Source organism: Geospiza fortis, unplaced genomic scaffold, assembly GCF_000277835.1.
Source record: "Geospiza fortis unplaced genomic scaffold, GeoFor_1.0 scaffold108, whole genome shotgun sequence".
NCBI classification, from domain to species: domain Eukaryota; kingdom Metazoa; phylum Chordata; class Aves; order Passeriformes; family Thraupidae; genus Geospiza; species Geospiza fortis.
In genome coordinates this window covers 737066-762406 of record NW_005054439.1, presented here as the reverse complement: position 1 = coordinate 762406, position 25341 = coordinate 737066, and the positions used below count along the sequence as shown (strand labels likewise).

General features: G+C 38.8%; 2 protein-coding genes across 2 annotated transcripts in view; one reads left to right on the top strand and one right to left on the bottom strand.

Annotated features, from left to right (window-relative positions):
- IGFBP3 (insulin like growth factor binding protein 3) overlaps positions 1-12926 on the top strand; it is a gene marked incomplete at its 5' end in the record, with an annotated part of 16233 nt that extends 3307 nt beyond the window's left edge. Inside the window, 3 exons of the mRNA XM_005427268.3 lie at positions 689-915; positions 3491-3610; positions 9769-12926. Coding sequence (XP_005427325.2) covers positions 689-915; positions 3491-3610; positions 9769-9894 — 473 coding nt within the window. The remainder of the gene's footprint in view (positions 1-688; positions 916-3490; positions 3611-9768) is intronic.
- Positions 12927-19909: 6983 nt separating this feature from the next.
- Positions 19910-25341, bottom strand: part of IGFBP1 (insulin like growth factor binding protein 1) — a 9527-nt gene continuing 4095 nt past the window's right edge. Inside the window, exons 2-4 of the mRNA XM_005427267.2 lie at positions 23620-23798; positions 21884-22009; positions 19910-20738 (exon numbers count right to left, since the gene is read on the bottom strand). Coding sequence (XP_005427324.1) covers positions 20607-20738; positions 21884-22009; positions 23620-23798 — 437 coding nt within the window. The 3' untranslated portion in view covers positions 19910-20606. The remainder of the gene's footprint in view (positions 20739-21883; positions 22010-23619; positions 23799-25341) is intronic.

The following is a 25341-nucleotide window of genomic DNA, read 5'->3' as shown; positions in this document are numbered from 1 at the left end:
GGGCCGGTCGGGGGCCGGTGGCCCCCGCGGCCGTGGTTCCCGGGACTGTGGCCGTGGCTGGGAGAGTTTCCCGGTCTTGGGTGCAGCCTACCCAGGCGGTGCAGCTGGGCACTTCGCGAGGCTGCACTGAGCATGGGAATGCTTCACTTACAAAACGTATCGTGTGGCAACAAAGGTACCGACACATGGGGAATGCTACATAGTTCATCTTTTTTGTATATTGCTAGTTTGTGAAAAGGAAAATTAAATGCATAGCCTAATGTAGTGGCTTGTTTGAGGAGAGACCTCATGGTGCTCTACAGCTTCCTTACACGAGGAAGCAGAAATGCAAGCACTAATATCTTCTTGCTTGTGACCAGTGATAGGATCTGAGGGAATGACATGAAGCTGTGTCAGAAGAGGTAAAGGTTAGATATTAAGAAAAGGTTTTTCATTCAGAGGGTGGGTGGCTCTGCAGGGAAGTGGTCTCACCAGCAAGACTGACAGCATTCAAGAAACATTTGGACAATACTGTCAGGCACATGTTTTGATTCTTGGTGCTGTCCTTTGCAGGGCCAGCAGTTGGACTTGAGGAGCCTTGTGGGTCTCTTCCAACTCAGGGTATTCTGTGATTCTATGTTTCTATGCCCTTGCAGACACAGCTGGCAGCCAAGTAACATTGTTTCTTCTGCATTTGTTCTTTCTGAAGGAAATTTCAGTGATTCAGAAGAAGACAGGAGTACCAGCAGCATAGAAAATCAGGCCATTCCAAACTCTCACAGGGTGCCAGATTCCAAGTCACATCCACCACACATCAAAATAGATATCATCAGGAAAGTGCAAGCCAAAGATACACAACGCTATAAAGTTGAATATGATTCGCAGAGTACGGATACATTGAATTTCTCTTCTGAATCCAAACAAGAGACTGAATATGTAAGTATTTTTTGTAAATAGGAGGGCATTTCCCAGCCTGTGAATGTGTGTGTGTGTATATACATATGCATGTTGTGCATATAAAAAGATAAATAATTACACTAAATAGCTAAAGAGTGGTAATTGTTGTAGCCTTTTAGGACATTCTGGCATTTTAGCTGGTAAATCTATTGACTCTGCAAATGCATACATAATCATCAGACCAAGAAGGTTGTGCTCAGGAAACACATAGGACTAATGTAATGATGTTTACATCAATACAAGCATGACTTCCACTAAAGTTTCTTAGAGGCCGAAAGTTCTTGTTCTTTCCTTTAATTGTCAGACATTTGTTTGAGTGGACTTGAAGTCTCATCATTAATCTTGGTTGCAAACTGTGTAATTGAATTGCAATAATGGAGAAAAGATGTTTCGCATTGGCTGTAGTGGCACTGTGTTCATACATTGCCTGGTGCAAATCAAGGGAGATAAACTTAGGCTGAGCTGAGGATTAGGGTCTTGACTAGTCAGTCACTATATGACATGCTGAGCATCACCTCCCCTTGCAGTTGCCGTAGGTGCTACTGCCTAAATGCAAAGTCTCGTGGTCACATGAGCTGCCATTGCATCCTACTGACTGTGCCCAGTGAATTTGCAGGGCACAGTCAGAGTGTGGTTAATCTGAAGGCAAGAATAATTCTCTTCCTGGACATCCAGTTGATAATCTGTGCCTTAGGCCAGATGGCCTGAAAAATGCATCTGGATATGCTTTGGCATTTTATCAAAACATGCATGGTAAAAGCAGATGTGACTTCTCATCTTCAAAAGAAGGTTTTGAAACTTGTATGAGGTGAAAACCTCTGCCTGAAGAGAGTGTGGCTTCTAAGAGTAGCTTCATTTTTAGTTTGTCACTCATGTCCAGCCATCCAGTTATATTGCTTCAGTAGCTGACTTCCAGTGTGTCTTCCTCTTGAAAATGTGAAGTAAAAGTGCCATCACTAAAAAAGTGAAATAGATTCTTAACTAGGATGAGTAGTGATAGTTGGGTCCATGAGCAGAGGTATACCAGTTTACCAAGGCTGCTGGTGTCTTTAAGAACTTGAAATAAGTCCATCAGGGACAGGTACCTTTGTCAGCAAATGCTCTTCTACTTGTGTCTGCATGTTGGCTTTTGATACTGGTCTGGCTGACTTTGCAAGCTTGCTTCAAAATAAAAATTTTTAAAATTTGGTGATCTTTTTGTAGACCTAATTTGGGATCAAATCTTTGAATATCTGTCACTTGCAGTCAGTACGTTTGACCAGTAAGAGAAGCCATTTAAAGCCCATGCTTAGAACTTGTGAGACTGTTTCAGAAAGAAAAAGTGAAGGCAACAAGGAAGGTCTTTACTGGCCAAAAACCTCCATTTTAATCTTCAGTAGTACTATGGAGATTGTATGCTTTCAGACACTCACATTAAAAGGTACTTTACATGAACAAACTATTAATACTACCACTTGAAAGTATGAATGTCATTACTTCAGTAATTAAAAACAGCACCAAATGAGTCTTTGTGTCAATGTAGCAACTTTTAAATATTTTTAAACCATGAAACCAAAGAAATTTTTTCATGTCTCTGCTGGAGAAGTGGGCTGGTGGTGCAAGTCAGTGATATACCCAGATAGGAGTGTAGCTAAGCACAGAGTTTGTAGGCTGTGACTCTTGAATCCTGATCCCACTGCTGACACTGACTGCCTTCTTAGCCTCTGGCAAAATGTGAAGCTCTTTGCTTTTGATTTTCTGACTTCAAAGTGGGGCTCGTCATGCTTTATTCTCCCTACCCTGAAGGGCTGCCGTGAGATAAAATTAGTTGGTGTTTGAGACATTCTCTTAGAAGTGCTTCTGGAAGCTCTTTTTGGCTCATTGTCCTAGAGCTAATCCTCACTACCTTGTTGTCAGCCTTTTTCAGATGAAGAAAAAGAGGAAAAAAAAGTTATTTACTTATCTAATGAGACTGCTATGTGCAACTGGTCCTCTGTATGACTGCATCTATTTGATTCAATTTGATTCAGTTGAAATTAGGAATTGTTATCCAAGTTGAGGTATTTTATATATACATTGTGCCAAACCACTTATTTTTAATTGAATCAATTTAATTTAAGCTTTCAAATCCAGCAGAATCACAAAAAAATTAAATGTCATTGGGGAAGGCCTATCCTGTAATGTATTTCCAGTGGCTTACTTTCTTCTTTTCCCGTGTGGTGCAAGGCCAGCTTTTCCAAACTTATGTTCTATGTGACTGATTTACATACTGGTTAAGCCTTCCCAAAGGTATTTGTGACTGCGATTTCAACTGCCACTATGTGCCTCAGCATAGCATAAGGCCTTCAATCTTTAAAAATCAGTTTATCTTGAATAGAGCAGAAAATTCATAAAAAAAAATTTTGACTATCTGCTTTTTACATATTCAGCTCTCTCTTTGTTTTAGTAGATTTGTTTGGATTTGTGCTTTCTTTGTGATTTCTTTTGCCCTTTAAAGATTTATTAACTCTTAAGTGAAAGATGGAATTTGGGAGTGAAGTTTTATTTGTGTTTTCTAAAACATGCTTGTTAACAGGGTCCATGTCGTAGAGAAATGGAAGACACTTTAAACCACCTAAAGATCCTGAATGTCTTGAGTCCCAGGGGCTTTCATATTCCAAATTGTGACAAGAAGGGATTCTACAAGAAAAAGCAAGTAAGTACAGAGTTTTTAACATTTTAATTAATGTGTTTCACCTTTTCTGCATCTTTGTTGAAGGATCTTGCCAGCAAGGAGCAGTATATATAATTTTGCAGAGGAACTAGTTAATTTCCAGTTTTAGGACCTGATCTGATAGTGTTGAACCTTGTCAGGTGGGGGTAATATTTTTATTTTTTGTTGATCATGACAACAGATTCATTTGAGAAACTGCATACCTAATCACATATGGGTTGACTGGTGTCCTAGATACTAATGCCCTTTGGTTTAAAAAAAGCACTGCCTCTACAATAACCCACAGAGCTAATGTTGCAGTCACCATATGACTGCAATAGATCAATGCTTTGAATTGTAAATAGCTGCTTGAGGGTTCCTAGAAGACATACACTGGATCATATTACATAAAGCAACTTGAGAAAGGTATGTAACTGTCCTTTATGTGCTACACAGATCACTTCCAAAATCCAAGTCATGTTATCGTGAAAATGATACTTCTACTAGTTACTCTGCAGCAAGGATGGCTTCTCAGCCTTTTCTGGTTCTGGGGTTGTGACCTTTCTTGACAAATGCCAACCAAAACTGTGGGTATTTATGCTTTAGTTGTGTTGGATTGAGCTACGGCAGCATTCTCCATTCAGCGCTGCCATTGAAGCTTGTTCAGAACTTGGGGAAATGCAAGATGTGTTGAGTTCTTTGTTTAGTGTGCGCATCCTATTTAATTTCAGTGTTTAGTTAGTGGCCTGCCCCCAAATATATATTTCTTTGTATAGTTCCAAAATTTCCTGAATTCAAAGGTATCTTTAAGACTTTTCTCAAGGACAGATTTTGTTTGTGGACCATCGTGTCTTTCCCTTCAGGTTTACACAAATCAGCCTCTCTATCTCTGGTAACCAAAGGAGTGGTTGACTCTCTGTTGCTAGCTAATGCAGTTCATTGGTTGGAAGTGAGAGATCAACCTCTAACTAGGCAACCTTATTTTGGGAATGGTATCTCTTCATTTTTTGGCTTTCAGCTTTCTTAGAAACAGTCTTTCCCTTTCTAGTATTCTGTGGAGCTTTGCAATAAGCTGTCAGTGTCAGGTGGGGCATTTATAACAGGGATGAGATTTCCAGCCTTCCTTTTTGCCATCAGTCTAGCATTGACATTGCTTTCTGACCTTTGGTACATGCTGCTGAGCTTTTCTATGCTTCCCAGCTTTTCCTGAGCAGGTGGTGGCAACTCCCAAGCAGGGGAAGTTCCTTTTTGTTGCCTGGAGCTTTGAGAAGCCTGCGTCAGCTGTGTTGTGCTGTATATAAACTAGCAGAGAGCAGTGCTCGCATCTCAAGCTGCTTGTTTTCAGAAAATACGTTGGGCTTCTATGCAGAGTGAGACTAGGACTGTGTTTTGTGCTTGTGGCATAAAAGTATTTTCTTAGCTGCTTTAGAACGGCAAATAATTTGACTGTGTTCAAGGCACTCAAGTTTGCCATAGCCCTTTTCCTTCTCTATGTATTACAGAAGACTGATATTTACTATCTTCAGTAGATCTTCCTTTCATCTTTCTTCAGACTCTTAAGATTTTTGCTTTGTTGCAAAAATGTGGCAGTTTGGAAGTAATCTCTGGCATTGCGTGTAGTAAATTGGATCCGCAATAAGCATGTATTAAAGTAGCTTACTTGAAAGGAGGACTGTCCTTTAAAGTACAGTCATAGTTCTATGACCAAGGCAAAAAGAAGGAAATACAAAGAGAAAAAAAAGAATAGACAGATAAAAATCTTACCTAGTATCAGTTTCTAGAAGTTGATTTATGAGAATGTGTTGGTACAAAGCAAATAGGTGCTTTTGTCCTCTGTGTATTGTCTGTGCTGCCTGGTAAAATTTCTTTAGGAAAGGTTCCTGCACTATGTGCAGTAGCCCAACTGGTCAGCATACAAAGAGAATGAAGGGACACTTTCCTGCCTAGCCAGCCTTGTCAAGCACTGTGCCAATTTACGTAGGTCCAGTAGTTTCAATGGTAGTTTGAGATGACTCAGGGTCTTGCAGGAGATGCCCACAAAGGCAGCTCACATGAGTAAACATTCTACATGATATTCACTTGGGTTGCTGAGTCTTGATCAATCCTGGGAGCAAGCCCTCAGAGATGGGACTTACAGAGGCAGCCTGCTTCTCTCACCAACAGAATACAAACCAAAAATATTAGTTGCCCTCATAGAATTAACTCCTAGGAAAAAACCATGAGTTTGAGAAGTGTGTGAGTCCTGTCCAGATCAAATTAACTGGTCTGCAAGGAGTTTTGACAGTTGTTTTTGGGTTTTTTTTTGAAGCATCAACATGTAAGTCTGATATTTTAGATACTGTGAGCAGGTGTCTAATCTCATTAACAGAATTCCATGCTGTTTTAGTAATTTCCTTCATGCCATTATTAGCCATGTTCAATCTGTAATTGAATTATATTCTATTGTCACAAAATTCAGAATAGTAGGTTGGGAAGTAGACAGTAAATCCCTTAAAAATGACTGCAAGCTAGGCATTTTGAATTCTAGAAACAGTTGCCAAAACCACTGTCTAGGCTGAGAATGTAGTAGGTTTGGGATTGTAGGAACCTGGTAAATAATGATCATGCTGGCACCATTTAAACTCATTCAGGAGGCACTCTCATATTCTGCCTTCCTGGTCATCTGGTCTTCCAGCCAAGTTGAAAGCACTTATTTTTCATGACATTTGTGGATATCTAGAAATTTACTTTTCAAGAACAACCATGAAGAATAAATTGCATCTGTGAAACACTTCTAAGAAAATAAATTTATGTGTCAGGGTATAATATGAGAAATAGTTCATACTTTTTGTTTATATATAAATTTTAAAATCAGACCTGTTAAAGTTTATAATTCTTTGTCTTAATCACACATGTAAGGTTGTACTATTCAGTTGTGCTGCACTAGGTGTATTTATGCATAATTAGTTGATACGGGCACATTCCTACCCCAAGCATGTGAAAAAGGTTTTGATGAAATTAGAATTATTATATGGGGCAATTACTAGAATTGCCCCATGTTTGTATACTGGAGCCAGATACTCACCTAAATGTGAGCTGGCATTGTTCCACTGAAAACAGAGCTGCACTTGCCAGGAGCTAAAATGGCCTGAGGTACACGTCAATGTTGTCTGTTCCTGAAGACCATGGTTGTAGCTCCATGGAGCCCTCTGGACTGACCAGGAATTCAGTGGAATACCATATGCTTTGCTATGCCCCATAAATGCATCTGCAGTATTTCTTTGTGGAAGGGAGAGGAGCAGGTGGCATGGAAATGGCAGCTGCTGTTTCTATCAGAAGTAATTAGTCTCCACTGCTTGGGCAGTTTTCCAACTTTTTAAATGTATAAAGCCATACAGAATAGCTGGGCAGAGCCTAGAAATGTATGTGGAATACAAAATTCATAAGAGAAAATATTTAGATATATATGTTTTTCCATATGACCTGTTTACCACTTCTGTAGAGAGTGTTGGCTGTTTCAGGATAAAAGCATTACTTTTTAATCAGAAGTGCTTTACTATTGACAGCATGGCTGAGTAGGTAGAAAAAAACACTTGGAAAAGATAAGTTGTTTTCTCACAGAGTGTTGTTTCAACTGTAGAATGATCTAAGGGTTTTGCTTTTCAAATGGATTATCTAGAGGAAGTAAAAAAATAGTAGCAGGGAAGGTGTTTCTGCAAATTAACTTAATGTAGTAATTACTTCTGAAAATTGATTGTGCAACTGTTAAAAGCAATCAAAGCCTCCAACAACAACATGAGAACTTTAATTGATCATTTGTTTTGAGAGTGATGCAAGCCTACGAATCAGTGAGAGTTGTGTAATATGCTTCATATACTTCTAAAAGGGGAGGCTATGTTACTATTATTAGCAGAAATGTAGTTTCATTGCCAGAGCACGAGCCTGGCAGCCAGAAACCCTATGCTCTTTGGACTCCATCTGTGCCTACTTTGTTGGGAAAACAACTCTAGAAGTGCTGGTTCAGTTTCCTTTTTGTAAAATTAAATTGTGCAAATGCTGTTATTAATTTCTCTGTGTTAAGCATGAAGAATTTAAGTCATTAAATGTTAATAATATTAAGCTGGAGTCCAGTCACCATCAAAATTGAAGAAAAATTTCCCTTGACATCAGTGGACGTTGAGCAGTCATCCATGGAAATCCTGGAGAATACATGTAAATTCTAGTCAGGTTTTTGAGACAATAAATACAAGTTTTAGGGCTTATGTTTAAAGATTTAGTAACAGATAAGAATTGAACTGCAGGTAACCATTTAGGTCAGTGAATTATTAATGTAGCTGTTCTCTCAGTAGCTTTGAACTTCTTTGCCCTCTTCTGAAACTAAGCTGATATGTATGTTAAGCTGGACCTTGTCATCCTGCTGCTGTCCATTTTCATAGGGCTAATGCAGAAGGACTGGGGATTTGTAGAAAAGAAGACATTGAATTATTTCTGCATTGGGCTTCTTATTCAATAATATATCAGAAGGGTGGTTTAATTTGCAGTTATGCTGAATAACATTACTTAATTTACAGTAAAATAAAATAAGATAGTGACTTGTTTGAAAAAATTTGTACCTAATGCATGACCTGCTTCCATCTCTTTTGCAAGGTCTTAGTGAACGCTGTCTACCCTACTCCATGCTGCCACAAATTAATTGTTTCATAGGCCAGTGTGCTGGTGCAGGCTGTTCCAAAGTGTTCTGTATTCCAAAACTCTCCAGTTCTGTTGAAGATAGCACTGTCACCTGAGATACTAAACTAGACATGGAAAGGATCAGTCACTATGAGCAGTATGTGAAGCCCAATGCTTGCTTCATATTTTCTTGTGTACCTGCACATAGAAAAGGCACTTATGTGAGCCACTGCCATAGCCTCCTGAGATGTTGGGCCATGCCTATGAGCCTCTGGAAAACAAGAAGTAGGGGGATAATGGTGACGTTTATCAGATTGTACCAGCCTGAACTTCTGAAAACTTCAATTACTCTGAATGTGATCTCAGAGGCAACAATTGCTCTGCCTGAATAATAGACTTGACAGTGTTGAGGAACATAAGTAGCGCCAGTCCAGCCAATCTTCCTTCATACTGGCAATGCAACAGACAAAACCACAGGAAATTGGATGTGCTTGTGTCACTGCCACTTTTGTGAGTATGTCCTGAGTAAACAGCCACCTTTGTTTGCATTTGAAGCAAATTCTGAATCACCAGATCTCAAAACACGAGCTAACAGGAAGGCTGTGTCTTAACAGTGAGGCTGACCATCGCAAACCTAGTGAGATTCTCGATATATCTTATGAATGGGTAAAACCCTTGCAAGGTCTTAGTGGTTCATGGTAATGTAACAGTGTGCAGGGCTGCATACTGAATGCAGCCTGCAGCATGTTATCTCCTTTAGTCTACTTTTTGCCATTCTTGGTTCCTTGGGAGGAGCATTACTTACTATGTAGTAGACTTTATAATGCATATTTACTGCATTACTGCTTCTAAAGAGGTTCAGTGTTATTGCCCGTGATAGTTTCAGGTTGGTCAGCATTGCTGGTGGATTCTAGCAGTTAACTTAAAGCTAACATGTTATAGACTACTAGATACACAAATTTTTTAATAGGAAAATACACATGTAAAGTTCTAGTCCACCTAGCAGGTTTTGCAATAACTACACTGTAGAAGGAATATGTATCTGTTGATAAATGTCAGCTACACTTTTGAATTTCTTTCAGTAAACAGATGCAAACCAAGTGTGTTTCTTGCTGCAATGGTTGTCTTTGCCAAACCTGTGCTTTAGTTTAGAACATATCTGCTAAATTTTTTTTCTAAAGATGGGTCCCAGTCACTAGCCCATACTATTGTATTGTATTCAAAGGGGGCAGCTGTGCTGCCAAATATGATAGGGAGCAATTCATAAGTCTATTTTTTGATAGTTTTCAGTATTCTCAGTTCTATTATATTAGACCCAGAGGGATTGATGGAGAGAGAAGGCAAGTTTTTATTGAAATACTTTGTAGTGGTAACAAATACTCAGTTTGATTCTGTCAGATATGGTCAGGATATTGAAGTGCAGGTATCAAAGGAGCAGGAATCCCTGCTGTCTAATACAACAGGTGGCGAAAACAAAATTCATGCTAACTGGGTCTTTTATTATGTTTCAGTGTCGCCCATCCAAAGGCCGAAAAAGAGGTTATTGCTGGTGTGTGGATAAATATGGACAGCCACTTCCTGGGTATGATGGGAAGGGAAAAGGAGATGTCCACTGCTATAACTTGGAAAGCAAATGAGGACTGGGTGCCAGCTCTTCTAGCATCTGTGCATGGCCACTGGACCTCACAGAGACCTTGGAGGGGCTGGGCAAACACTGTGGGACTGCACTGTCTGTGGAGTAACAAGCTCTGCTTCCTGCAGCAGATGGGGAGTTGCAGCCTCTGTGGATGCTGCTGCAGCTGCACCCTGCCACCGACACACATCAAGCTTCCTATGGGATGTATAGGGAGCTCTGAATTCCCATGTAAACCTGCACTATTGATACCCAGGGAGAGAGGAAAAAAAAAGGTACTTCAGAATGGAATCAGGGAGTCTCCACTGACTTTTTAAAGAATGGCCTGTGACCAATTTGATCCCAAAAGATACTGATTTTTTTTATTTTAAAGAATTTATAGACGTTAAGCTTGTAAAAGTATTAAAAAGAAAAACTGAACCAAAAAACCCACAAGGATTTAAAAGTAAAGCTTTCTTTACAGGTCTGATGGGAAACTTGTCTTCAGGGGTAGAAGTTTTATAAAAATCTCAAAGAACTTTTTAAAGAAATGTATTTCTAAGATAAAGACTTGGCTATTTTTTTCTGTAAAATATATTATGAATATTCTGTTAGTCTGTATTTAATATAATTGTTTTTTAATAAACTTTATTTAAATGTAACATGTGAATACCAAATATTACACAGTAATTCTAGTGTATACATCTGTATGCAAAGAGAGAGTAAGGTTATGGAATGATATATAAATACATTTAAGTCTCTATGCATACACATTGATCTGTTCTAGGTAGGAGCAATGAATTTTTGGAGCAAAGGAAGTGTTTCCAGAAGGGATTGAGTTTTATTATTTGATATAACTACAAATGCCGAGATAATATTTTTTTTAAATTATTTTATTGATAATTCTAATGTACCCATCACTGACTTATGCCACTGGAAAGGATAACAGTCGCACTGAAGCTCTTGGTAAAGCTTTCTTTTGTCTCTGCATTGCTTCAGTTTGTGCAACAGGGCTTATATTTCCTCCATTTACCGCTCACAGAATATTCATGGACAAAAAAATTGCCATTACAGTACTACCCTTTGTATTTGCTTATTTATTTTGAAAAGGTGTATCTATTCTGTGTTGTCTTGGTACATTCTACCAAAGCACTTACTCTGTATGCGGAACTCCTGTTGAAAACAATGTCAACAAGATGGGGGGATTGTGGACCCCGGGTGTTGAGACCCATGCGTTTCATTTATGCGACACACAGTTGTTGCTTGCTTTGACTATGGTAGAAATCATTTGCCTGCATCTAAGCATAGAAAAAGAACCATTGGGTTTAAATAGTTAAATTCACTGTCTGTCATGGTGTTATGTCTTTTTAATTGGAAGAGAAGTGATTTGGTTTTGTTGTGGTATGTGATGCATTCACATAAGGAAGGCTTTGGCAACTTTTTTTTTTGTTGAGGCTGATTGTTTTGTGTCCTTGGAAAAATTCTGTATGACAATGAAATCTGGATAAGGAAAGGTGGCCTGTGAAATGTATAATCTCTCTGGAAAATAATGCCATATTTTGTATATGTATTTATTTATATATTTTATATAAATATTTTATATATTTATATAAATATATATTCTTGATGTCTCACTATAAATGTTTGATGTCACTGTAGAAAAAAGAAGCCATCAACACTGTAATTCCTTGTTGGGTTGGGAACTCCATGAAGACTATGGACCTTGGGTTTTCACCTGCTGGGGCTAGGTGTTGTGTTGATGGAGGAGAGGCTGTGGTGCTGAGGAGCCCATTCCTCTCCCACTGCCTGAATTACAGCCATGCTTGTTCCTGCCAACAAAGGCAAATGTCTAGCAACTCTGACATTTGCCTCTGACAAACTCTGAAGGATTTGGACATGCAGCTTGCCAGGATTGCATCCCATCACTATAACTCAGATGTCTAAAGCCTTACCCTGAAATGTACTAGCTGAGCAGCACTATGAGTGTTCTCCACATCTTTCCAATTTCTGTCTGATGAAATGAGTTCATATGATCATTAAAACTGATTTTTTGTAATCTCATGGTAAGAAAGAAATTGTATGTGAAGTGATGCTTACTCCAGGCTAATACAGGTTTCCTGACACAAGGTTACAGAAAGCTTTGTGAGGTGAAGATTTATTGCAATATTTTTATTACTAAAGCAGATCTAATGCCTGCAAAGATTTAAGATTAAGGCAAAATAATAAATGCTGGGCTTTTTTTTTCAGAGTTGTAAACCAGTTCTTTTCAAATAATTTCAGAGAGATTAAGTTGTATATACACGAATATTTTGGCATATAATCATAGATAAGAAAATAAGGGCTTGATTCGTTGAAGTGACTTATTTTGCCTCTATTTTTTTTTAATAACTATCTGGTGAGCCTTCTGAAAACAAAAATCAGTTTCTTGTCAAAAGTGATAGACATGTTTTGCAAGGCATCTATCTATCACTTAGATAGATCACATACTTATATTTTGCAAGTATGTAAGGTGTTTTAACAGCCTGTCACAGGCTTTATGATTTGGGTATTTTGTCAAGTATTTCAGTTTTTTATGTTTTATCCTACAATTGAAAACAAATAAATATAGAAGAAACTGGCTAGTAAAGGTCATTAAGTCATATGTTATGAAAAAAACCCAAACAAACTACATCTCAAGGAGCTAAATCTGATTTAATCGTGCAATTTGTCACATGAATATTTAAGAAATGGTGTTCAGCTGCTTTATTAGTACTGACAGTCTTTAGTTATGTAACAGAGAAAACATACAGCCATAAGGGGAAAGAAAAAAGGTGTGTATAAATCAGTTTTATTTTGCTCCCAACAAATATCTTTAAAAGAGAAATTGTGTTTTAAAATAGCCCCAAAAATAAAGTCTCACCTGTCATTTAAAGCTGCAGCCTTTTCAGAAGTTGCCTTTTAAATATTTTTTACAAGAACAGTTGCTTGCATTAGTGTTGGATACTTGCCATTGTCAATTTAATGTGCCTGTTTAAAAGAGGTAACTTTTTAAAAATTAAAGAATCATTGGTGCCTTTTTTCTATTTTATTTTTTTGGCATTCCTATTTCTGTGAAGACAAAGGTCCAATTCAATAGACAAGAGTACTTGTCATTCAAAGATTTTTCTCATGGCTAAGGCTGCAATTCAAGCAAATGTATGTATTTGTGGTCCACACCCAATCAGCAGAATGTAGGCAGCACAAAGAAAATGTATGGGTCAGTATCAGTTCAGAGGAAGATGAGTTACCTCCAGGTATAGGTTAGAAATGATTCCTGCTAAGAGCTGCAGTAAGTGGAGAACTTTGGATTTGGTGACAGAAATTAAACCAATGCATTAGAAAAACCCCTTATGTCTTGGTGCCTTCACTATCTTCAGATTCAGTATTTTATTTTATTAAGTGAAAGTAAGCTTTTTTCTAGTTTTTAATAAGCTCTTTAAAAAAACTAAGATGGTCTGTGTTAATATTAAGAAGCCTCAGAAAAAAAATTGTAACTTATAACATTATTTGCACCTCAAATATTTGCATGGCAAGGCATTATAAAAGATCAAAATATGTATTGTGAAACTTGCTGATTTTTCCTTGAGCATGTTTTGTCTCTAGATAGTACATGGGTACCATATGGAGCCCAGATGAATATTATAAGTATTTATTTTAGCATGTGTGATACATAGCTGCATAAATCCCTATAATTGACCAGAATACGAGTTAAAGCTGCCTGCAGACAGCTCTATTATCTTACAAACTCTGAGAAAGTTCCCTTTTTAATACATCTACTGTGCTATATTTTTTGGAGCCCAGAATATCCTTTTCCACCTCTTTGACATGCCTGCCTTTCAGGGCATAGTGTTAGCTATTTGTGCATGAGGAAAGGAGGCTTCATTGAATACCAAAACCATGGAATTAATTCATTTTTAGTACAGTCTGAACTTTTTTTGACTAAATTCCATAGAAACCCTACACAGCATAATTCCTTACTGAACTGAGCCCTAAATTTAAGTAGTGGGTTTTCAAACTATTTGGGAAATCATCTTTGTATATCTCTAGTCACTCTAAAACTGTGTAAGCAAGGATGACTCCACAGAGATTTCACATATTAGCAATACGAATTTTATTTAAAGTGAGAAAAGTACTGAGCAATTTTCCTGGAGGCGAAAGCATATTAGTATCCAAAATGAAATGTTTATATATGTAGCTGTTTTCTCTGTGGTCCTGCTGTGCCTTTAGAAATCCTTCAATTCTATTAATTTCTACCAGAGGAATATGCTTGCTTCCTCATTACAAAGGACTCCTTTTTTTTCCCCAACTCCCACTTGTTTTATTTTTTTCTGAGTGATCCAAAAATAAGATCCAAAAAGGATATCAGAGTATTCCAAGGACAAGGTTTCTGTGATCAGAATCAGTAATGGCTTCATCTGCAAGCATGGAAAATAGGTTCAAGGCCTTTAGAAGAGAAGTCGTTTGGTATGTCCAGTGGACCTGGGTATCTTGGAGTCTCCATCCTTGGAGATACTCAAAAGCCATCTGGACACAGTGCTAGGCAACCATTCCCTGGTGGTCCTGCTTGAGCAGAGAGGGGTGCACCAGGTCACTTTCAGAGATCTCTTCCAACCTCAAACATCCTTTGAGCCTATGGGCCTGTGAGCCTATCAGTAGAAGTTTGGTGTCCCAAGTTCCAGCATGTGAGATTGTCTACATTATGCAACATATTGATTGAGAAGATGTTACAACATTTTTTGCCCAAAAGAAAATTTTCTGGTAAAATGGCAAGTAGTACAAATTTATTGTTCATCAGAACAAGCTTTAGTCTTAAAACTCTGCATTTTATTTACTTCTTCCAGTTCAGATTTTGCAGAAGTAGAAGCATATATACCAGCCTTAGAGAAAATCCCATTGAAAAAAAAAACTTTCTTTTTGCTTTTACCCTGTAAATATGTTAAAAAATGCAAATTACTTCAAGGCAGAATGTTGCTGCTGAAAAAAATATGGAGACCAGGTATTAGCAAAAGCAGAGGGTTATGCTGCAAATCTCAGTTTATCCTTGCAAATTTATGTCCTGCTGCTGTATGCATTCTGGCTTTCTACTTCTGCTGACCTATCCAAATTCCTTAAGAGCCTTTCTCTGTCAAGGCTAATTTTACCCCACTGCTCTCTCCATGAGTGGGGATGGAACAAAAGGTAGCAAAAATATCTCTGCAGAACAAAGCTGAGGTTTCATGCAGAACAATTGCTTAATCTGAAAAGCTCTAAAGAAAATGCCACTGAGAAGGACCGCTTCCCATAGCCGTTTGTGGTAATATCTTCCAAAAGTGGAAGGACTTGCTTAGAAGAGCCAGGTTGAAAGTGCATTTCCCTCACTCCTTGCAACTGGAGAGGAGAGGCTATTTTTGCCTGCTTATGCCATATCGAGAATATTCAAGGTGAAACTTGTTTCATATGTCTGCTATCTATCATGTAAATTGCACTCAGTAAGACCTAACTAAGCTTGTACAGTTGATTATTGTTTTATCACAGGGGTGCTGCGCGCAACCTTCTGCCTTCAGATGCTGCCATATATTTCTACGGCTGCTATTACCAAACTACCAGTAATTTGTTGCTGATCTCCTTTTTCTGTTCCCTTGCTGGGGCTAAATGGTAATACTTTAGCTGCCAAAGCAGCAATAAACAGAAACTGCAGGCAAAGAAAAAATATAAAAGATGATGACTATTATATCCACCGTTTGCTCTAGGCCTCCACAGACATCTCACACTAAGATGCTATTCCAAAGAACCTCAGCATTTCCACATCAGCTTGGTGCATTCACCACAAAGCACTCAGTGAGAGAGAGAAAAAAATCGCCTGTCACCATTTGCATGATTATGCAATTAAAAGCTTCAGTATAGGCACAATACTGCTGCTTTTTGTTAGCTTATGTCTACGTCGGAGGAGACTGGGGGCAAGAGGAAGACTGCCTATGCTGTACTCAGCTTAGCAGAACTGTAGCACAAAGGCTCTGCTAGCAGAGCTTTGTCTGTTGGTCAGGCCCTCCCCCTGATGGAAAATGTGGCTAGTAAGGAAGCAGCAAGCAGTCAAGCACAGCCCCTGCCTTCCCTTGTGTACCCTTGTCTCTGCTGGCCTGCCCATGCTGCCACTCAGATTTGATAATCCAAGAAGGTATCTGAAGAGATGAGCAGAAACTTTTTCAAAATAAAACAGCCATGATCTGGAATGGTCTAAATTTTATATTTAACCTTACCGCAACATCCAAGAGTACCCTTGCTCCCACATCTTCCTCATGGGATGCTATCCCTCTCCCTGTGCCCTCACAGTAGCTTCCTTGCATGAACTTTGCTGTATGGGGGCAGTCATAAGTCAAGGGAGGAGAAAAGGAGGGAGAGCTGTTTGTTGGCAGAGCTATCATCGGAGCTATTTTGCAAGTGCTGGTATGTTTGGGCTCCTGCTCCACTGCTGGTTTTATGGTACTAACTGGTAATACGGAACGAAGTGGCTGTATTCCCAACAGATCCTCTCCTCCTTTGTTCCCTCCCACCTTTAACCTAAAAATGGCTAGGTAATATAGGGTGTAAGAGAAACCTTCCACTCCCACCAACTCTGCTACTGTTACTCAATATATACCACCTATCTGAACCTTGGAGTCAAATAAACACAATTAGGTGTTTGCTAAGATGTTCATACTCTACTTTCCTGTGCAGTCTGGATACCTGCCCACTTCTTAATGCAATGTGCAACAATTGGTCCATAAATGCGAAATGTGTTGGCAAACAGAAAACATGAGACCTGTCTTCAGTGCAGCCTGGGGAGACTGTTTAGGCTAGTGGTTTATCAGTGGAGTGACAGCTGAGGAAAAGTAGACCAACTTCAAAAGTGTTGTCTAAGGATACATATAGAACTTGACCAATCAGTTGGCAGCATGATGAGAGACTCTAGCTTGGAGTGAGTAGTTTGGATCTTTTTTTTTCCAAAGGCATTTTTTCTTTATTATTTTATTTTTAGTGTATTATTATTATTATTATTATTATTATTATTATTATTAATAATAATAATGATTATTAATAATAATTATTAATAATAATTATAATGGGTTGAGCAGGGGTTAGACATTGGTGTTGTTCTGCAATAGCAAAGCAATGATGTGTGTAGAAACGTAATTCTGAAAAGTCAGTGCTGCTAAACTGCTGTTAAAGAACACGCATCTTTATTTCTGACTTTGCAGAAAAAAACCTGCTTGGTTTTAGCATTTTTTTAGGATTCCCTTGTAATATCTAGTGCTATGGGAGCTGAATGCTTTCCAGAAAGGCAGTAAATCCTGTGACAAGTCTCTGCCATGTGCCATTCCTTTCCATCCCACTTTTCTTCTCCCTGAGGAAAGAAAGCTATATATGATGCATTTTTCATTTACCTTTTAATTTTTTTCTGTGTTTAAGACTAACATTAGCAAGTGCAAGATCAAAGGAATATGTTTGTAAAGTAAAAGGCTAAATTTTCATGAGCTTAATATCTTAATATGCATTTTGGACTGGGTCTGCAGGAAGTTGTTCCCTAAGTCCTTCTTTTCCAAAGCATGTGTTCTTGTGGTAGAGAAGTGACAGAGATGTTGATGATCTTTCAGTGCTAGGGTTGCTTACCCTTCACCACCATTTCTCTACTCCTTTCTCTCCCCTCACTTTCTGCCAGCTCTAGCTGATACAAATGTGTCTCTGCTGTACACCAAAGCAATGAGTAGAACTGACTCAGTATAAGCAGAGGTCAATACTAGGTGATTTTTGGTTGTCTTTGGACAGCTTTAGGGGAAACAATGGGTATAAAATGAAGTACAAAAGGCAGTGACCTCATTTCTGTGCTATGAATATTTTGCAGCTGGCAGTAGGCCATGGGCAGGAGGAGGCATGGCTGGAAAAAAACCTGCTGCAGCAAACCTGATGGTTTTGGCAAGAAGAAACGCAAACTGGGTAGGTAGGGTTCTCAGATGACATGTACCAAACATCACAGATGCTCATCTAAGACCTTCCCACCAGCTAATTTCTTTTTAGGTAGAGTAGGAGAAATGCAAGTGAATATGAAGGGAGGGAGCTGAAATTACAAGGATCAGTACATCTCCTTTACACATCCAGCTACACACTCGAGCTGGGTGAATATCCTGTGGCACCTTCCTTGTTTGCCCACTCATTCCCACCAGCCTTGGCTTGCCAGCAAAGGAGGAACCATTGCAGCAGGCACACATTGAAGCCAGCACTGCCAGCTGACACATGGAAAGGAAAAAAGAGAACTCCAACAAAACAAAACCAAAACCAACTAACCAAACAACCACTAAATCAACAAAACCAAAGTGCTCCACAAACAGAAAAAAATAAAACAGAGAAAAACTGAAGACCTTTGATTTTTCACCCTGATGTTTGAGGCTGATCATAAAAATTAGGACAAAGCAAGGTGTGTGTCATCTATGGTGTAAATGTAGTCTAAGCTCCCAGCAGAATTTTTATAGGGAAGATAAAATTTGCCTGCTTTGCCTCCTTGTATTAGTCCTAATCCCAGTATATGGAAGAGTCTGGCTCTAGCCCAACAGCTCTACTCAGCAGCTGAGCACGTCTGTCCTGGTGAGTCCTGGCGAGATGTCATAGGAGGCCAGATGGCAGGTAAGGAGGCACTCCTCCCCTGGCAGTTTCAGTGGGAAGTAAGGGGCTAAACACTTCTAAGAAATTGGCCTATCATTCCTGAATATTGTACAAAGTAACTTCTGCCTCTGGTAAGAGCAGTCAGAGTACTCTTAAGAGTGTGCTGTAGCTGTGAGACTATGATTTACCCTCCTTTCTTCACCATTTTCACTTGGCAATGCCATGACAATTGTTTCATGCTGCGTACACTCCCTGAGAAGGACTCCAAAACTTGCTGCTTCTTCATTATTTTGATACAGAGACTGCCAAGCATTTGGACATAGTGAATGTGGTTCAGTGGTGTAACACAGTTTTAGCCAGGTTTCACAGCAGCTCATCACGGGGATGTTAGACATTAGTTAGTTACAATACCAATACCATCGACTGCTTTTTTGCAATGCTTTCCTTGGGAAGATCTCAAAAGACTTCACAAAGGAGGTCAGTAGTATATCCACACTTTTAAATCTAGAACAGTTTAATAGACTCCCACTGGATTGGCAGACACTGTCATGCAGATACAACACAGTCAGCAAGTGCAATGTATGAAGCCACAGAAACGTGACAGGGAGAGCAGAGATCACGCTTTCACTTTGCAGTTTCAACAAGCAGCTTCCCTCTCCCATTTAAAACTCAGTTTCTGCCAACAAATGGCAGGAGAATTTTAGGCTTTCACTTCTGCCAGACTCTTAGAAAATGTTGTCACTATCCTCCCTGGCTGTTTTCATAGGAAGGGCTGGTGCAGACTGTTTTCACCTGTGCGATTTGCCTAGCCCCACACCTATTTCTCCATGGACAAAATCAACTTGAGGCCAGAATGGAAGTCACTTGCATTCTCTTATTCTCTGCAATCACTAAGTCAAAGGAACATGTAGTGGAGGGAAATGGACTGTATCCCAAGCCAGGAGCACTCTCTTCTCCACTTTCAGAAAAAAAGTGTGAGGCTGGTTTTTTCCCAGCCTCCTTTTTATAACTTCTGACTTTATGTGCAGGAAATGGCTCTTTCTAGTCTTGATGTTATCTTGTAAATGTACCAATACTGCTGCCTTGGGCATTTGAGTGGAGAAAGGTATCCAAATTTCCTCTCCAGAAAATCTTTTAATAACTTCCCTTGGAGGCAGCTGTTTTGCCCAAGACAGAGGCTTGCATGGCACAGCTGGGACTGGAGAGGAAAGGACTAGGGCAATGGGGCAGGGAGACCAAAAGAAGAAAAACTCATTGAATGTAAAAGGAGCATGGTCAGACTGTTGAAGGGAAACAAGCAGAAAACAAGAGACAAGGGCAGACCAGAAGACTTTTAACAGCTCAAGCTCATTTTAAATAATATTGTCAACATTGTGAACGACTTACATAGTCAAAGATAGTGCAGAATATCATATTGTGTTTTGCCATTTATCCAGTGCATATGTTAAAAAAATATACAAATACTGTCCCATCAGGAGCTTCGGTATATAATATTTCTTTTTTAAGAAACAGACTGGCATTGAAACAGAGGTGTAAAAGTAATATAATATGTTCACAAAACATGTTTTAAATAAGTTTCTAAGCATGCTTTCTACTGAAATCTAGTTTTAAAAATTCAGTTTTACATCTATAAATATGTAGTACAAAAATGCGAGTTTACAAGCCATTTTTTCCAACAGCTATGCCATTTGAATGCTTAAGTTGCAGCATTCCTCCAACACGATGCATATATTTAAGCGCAATAATATTAAGTATTTAAATATAAAGTTATGAAGTGTTTGAGAATATAAATTAGTAACAACACATAGAGACAAAAATACATGCAGTGCGAAATAAATAATTCATCAGCTTTACATATGAGAGTATATATAATATTATACAAACCAAATATACAAGATTATAGTATTTGATCTTGAAGTAGCTCACATTTGTCACTTAAACATGTAGGCAATCTCAGTGCAGTAAAAATGTTATTTTTTGGGGTCACTCATACACTCAAAATCAGGTGCACAAGACTACCTTAGTGAAATGGCTCCTGACTGGAATGGTTCCTGACTATAACAGGCTCCACAGAAAACTTGGTGTGAAAAACCTCGGGGTTTAGTTTTATTCTTGCGAGCTGAGATACTGTTGGCATTCTGGGTCTGCTTTAATTGCTGGAGATCCGGGAATTCTTCTGCCGTTTTTTGGATAGACACACCAGCATTCAGCAGACTCTCCATTCAGCAAAGTTTCACACTAGAACAGTATTAGCAAGAAAAAAAACAAACACAATAAGTAACTGTAAGATTACCTGTGAGGTACTGCCAATAGAGGTGTTGGACACAATTAGGATCAGAAGATGGGGACCTGCCATGCATAGTCTTATTTTGAATGCAGTGGTCTGCAGAGCCTCTAAACAACACACTCAGTTAGGGAAACAAGACCTAAGCTCAGCTATCACAAGAGCAACTTCCAATTTAAAACTGTCCAGCCCTTGGTGAACAGCAGTAGAAAAAAGCAGTATCTCCCAGCGCCAGTGTGAGAAATGGAAGGATGGCAGAATATATAATCTCATAGGGTGAGAGCAGTGATTGAATTTTCTGTCTCTTCACACAAGGAGACAAAAAAGGTGTTATGTTTTGGGTTTTTTTCTTGAGGAGGGGCTTAAACTGGTTTCTATTTGTGCTTGATTAGATCCCAGGTCACAGTGTTCATGAGTCACACTGTGATGCTATGCCCAAAACCAAGGAGTCTTGGTGACACAGAATTATGCAGACCTACTAAATTTGTGTGCATGACCTGTGGTTACAGGGTGTGGCTTGAGGTTCGGAGCTTTAGTTAGTTTTGCAGATTACTCTCACTGTAACTTGCAAAAGATTTTTTGAGGGTATAATGGAAATGAGCAAATAACCTAATCCACAGGCAGCATAAATCAGTATTTTTGTTAGGTTTTCAGAAGGTTAATTTTTCTCTAAAGAGTTTTTTTTTTCCACTGCTTATATAGGTTTTCCGCTGCCTGTGAGCTGAGAGCCCTCTTTTTACATAGTGATTATTATATATTCAATGGGTTTTGGCAGGTAGCATGGCAGATCCTATGAATTAATGTCAACTGAATGAATCCTAACAAATCAGGTACATGGGAGCAGATAGGGTTAAAATATTTTGGAAAAGGCTTTGAGTACACCTGTTTTGTGAAGGGAAAATACTTTTGCCTCTATTGCTGACAGCCACCAGCATGCAGGTCACCTTGAAGAGAAGGACAAACCATCTGCTCTAAGTATCCCTGTTTTCACAACCTACTGCAATCTTGTGAGTCTGGGAGCAGAGGGCTGTGAAAGGGTTGGCTATATCAGGCTAGTCGCAGCACTGCTGTGAGCAGAGAGGGGGGAAAAGGCACTCACCTGTTTGCTGTGGTAAAATCCATTCTTGTTGCAGTTGGGCAAGTAAAATTTGTAAATCTCCCCTCTGCTTCTCTGAGTCTTCACCAATTTATACAGGGCTCTGTAAAGCTCCTTCTGACAAGGACTCTGCAAGAATACCAGGGTAGTGAATACCAAAATCACAAGTAAATCAACTACATAAAAGGTGATCAGAATATAGACAGTAAAAAGCTGAAAATACTTATTAGGCATAAAGTCTACACCGGACTGTTTTACATGTAGCTTTTCTTCTTTCAGTAGAAGCACACCCAGAAAACTCTGGTGTTGCATTCAGACCTTTGTTTTTATTCTTTGAGGTTTTTTCTGTTCTATAAACATGGAGATTTTAGTCCTTAAATTGCCACTCAAGAAAATCTAACCTGTACTAAGTAAACACATTACTGCTTAGAGGATACAATCTCTCCTCTTATAGGGAGGTGGAAGTTAGAAGACTGGTACATGAGATTGGTCATGTTTTCCAGGTTGCCATGGCTTGTGCTGTGTTGATATATGGAAGATAGGTACAAGATGTACAGAGATGGTGCAAGAACAAATATCTGAATGTTTTTTATCTTTTGTACAGGACAGAACTGTTGCCAAAGCAACATGGATCCATTCTATAGCTCTGGGACCAAACCCCAAATTTCTTGGAACTGGGAATGAAGAACTGTTTACAATATTCACTGTTTTCACAATTTGCTGGCTCTCTTTTTCAAAGTCACAATTTCTGTACATCAATAGTACCTAACACATTTGAATCAGTACAAGAAAGGAAAAGTAACTGAATAAATATTTCTACTTATGAGTGAAAGCATAAACTCAGCTTTTGCAAAACCTCCCATGTTAGCCCCTCATATAAACTGTCATATTCCAGTCTGTGGGTTTATCTGTGGCTCAGGGTGAGAAAAGCAGAAGCCCTAAAAATCAGAATTGCAGCTAACAGCACATGTACATATTCAAACTAAATCAATTATTAAGTCCTGTTCTGGATATGGAATGAGGCTTCCTAAGGTAGGGTGGTGATTAGTGTATGTTTTCTTTTTCTTTTCCATTTTGTCAGTGACCATTACGAACCAAAGCTTCTGTGCTGCCCAACTAACCCAGCTCCATAATGCAGGGGCGCTGTTGCCACCTGGGACCTGTCTAACCGTGGTTCTCTGGTGCCCTCAAGCGGAACACAAACCTGCTTGCAAAGGCCGTGAATTCTCATTACCCAGTAGGATTTTGCAGTGTCGACCCCCACTTTAATTGTTGAGGTTTTTTTCTTTCTACATCAATACACTTAATAGTGTTTCCTTGTGATCAGAGTGAATCACATTTTGTTTTGCATTTATGTTTCATCAATAACTTCATAGAAAGACTCCCTTTTATTTTGCTGTGTGTTGGACCAGTGAAAAATGCCTTTTCTTAATTAAAGCTAAAAAGGAGTCCAAGAATTTAATATAGATTCTTGTAAATTAAGGGGGCAGGTGATAATCTGATTGTAAATATGGTGAAGCATTCAGCCTCTGCATGAAGTCTGTTTAGGACATACCTGATGCATGCATGTTATTATGGCTCCAGACATTTTGTGTGTTCCTCAAGCATGTGATGAGAACATTCCAAAAGCTGGTTTGCCAGCTACCCAAAATACTGATATTTCAATGTTGCTGCTAGAAATTTCAGTAGAGCAAGGCTCTACTGAAATGGTCTCTGAAAGTTTTACAAAGAAAACCCACCTGCTCTTTCCATTTCTTGAGTTCAGATATTCTCTTCGCTTTCATGTTTTCATAAGCAGTGATGGAATTCCAGGGAATTGATTTATCCTGGCCTATGGGAAACATCAACTGATAGTTCAGCAGCTGATCCTGTGTTATTTCAGTGCTTTCCAGAGACATATCATCAGGTTCTATAGAATCTGGAAGTGATGATATTAAAGTAAATATCTTCAGTGAAATTTGGCACTTATTTCTCAAAGTTTAAAAAGGTGAAAAGAAAGATCAGCCAAAAGAAAAGAAAAAGTAATATCTAAGACATCCATTACAGTAGATCCTGTAGGAATAAATTACATGTACAGCATGGCAAATTATACTTTGATAATAAATTCATAGAAGGGCTCAGCAGCTATTCTCTAACAAGTTCATTATTTTATGATCCTTCAAAATTACTTGAATCCCAAAGATGAAGTTGCAGCCCATCTGTTAGAAGTGAAAAAAACCTTCTTGACTACAGTGAGTTGTAGAAACTTAGCTAAATGAGAAAAGATTGATGTTAAACTTGTAATGAATTTAGATTTTTGTCAGCGTGATGTACTTCTGGTTTTATTCATGAAAGGAAATCGTCAAGACCTCATCCCATGGTATCCTGTACTTTGCTCTTGCCTCATAAATAAGAAGGGGTAGCAATTCACAGGGGCCAGAAGTAGCTCCTGCTGACCTGCAGTAGACTAAATAGCAAAGAACTGGCAGAAAATATTTGTTTCTGCCTGATCATGGCCTTCATACCAGTGCCTAAATCAGCATGTGTGAACTCTTCCACTGAAAGCAAGAGAAGCTCTTTGCAATTGCAGGTGATTCATCATAGGATAAAATTTTTATGTATCTAAATTACTTGCTGGATCAAGGCTGTAAACAGGCAATGGATTGAAAATGTTCAACAAAAAATGAAGGTGAGAAATTGAGGAGGCAAAGAAAGGAAGAAAGAAAGTAAGGAAGGAATGAAGCTAGCAAATCTGGAAAAATCAAATCAAATATAATTCAGGTAGCTTAAATACTCAATTTGGTCACTGTTCTCTGCCTTCTCCACTCCCTCAACTACAAGAGAAATTCCACTTACTTCTACTAATGGCTATTATTATTTTGAGTCAATGATGATTATTTTTGTAATGCTACCGAGTTACCTTAATAACCACTTCATAGACATAGCAGTATTGATGATGAAAATAATAATAATAATAATAATCATCATCATCATTATTATAATAATAATTGAAAAATACTAAAATAACACTGAAGAAGTTCCATCATATAGTCTAAGATGCTTGAGATGCCTTTTTGCCTCAAGATAATTTGGCTAGCACTCCATTGCTCCAGGTACATTTTATTCCCAGGCACAAAGCCTTTTTATTCTCTATCATGACTTTCAGAGATGGACATAACCAAATCTATAAAACATTTGTCCTACTCCAGCTACTGTCTGCTACGAAAGAAAAATTGTCTGCAGCCTCCCAGATGCTTTATTGTAGTTATTCTGCATTGTTCCATCATTATGCTTTAGGGTTTTCATGCTTTCAGATTGTAGCGTACTAGCTTGTTGCGAACATCTTGGGTCCGGCACCAAGATGCATCTCAGCTCGAACAGGTCAGAGCACGTTTCCCTGGAAAGTGCATTCCAGCCTCCCTATATTTCCGACGCCTCCCTAACTTCGCTCATTGTTCCCAGATTCTGGCTCCCATAGCCCG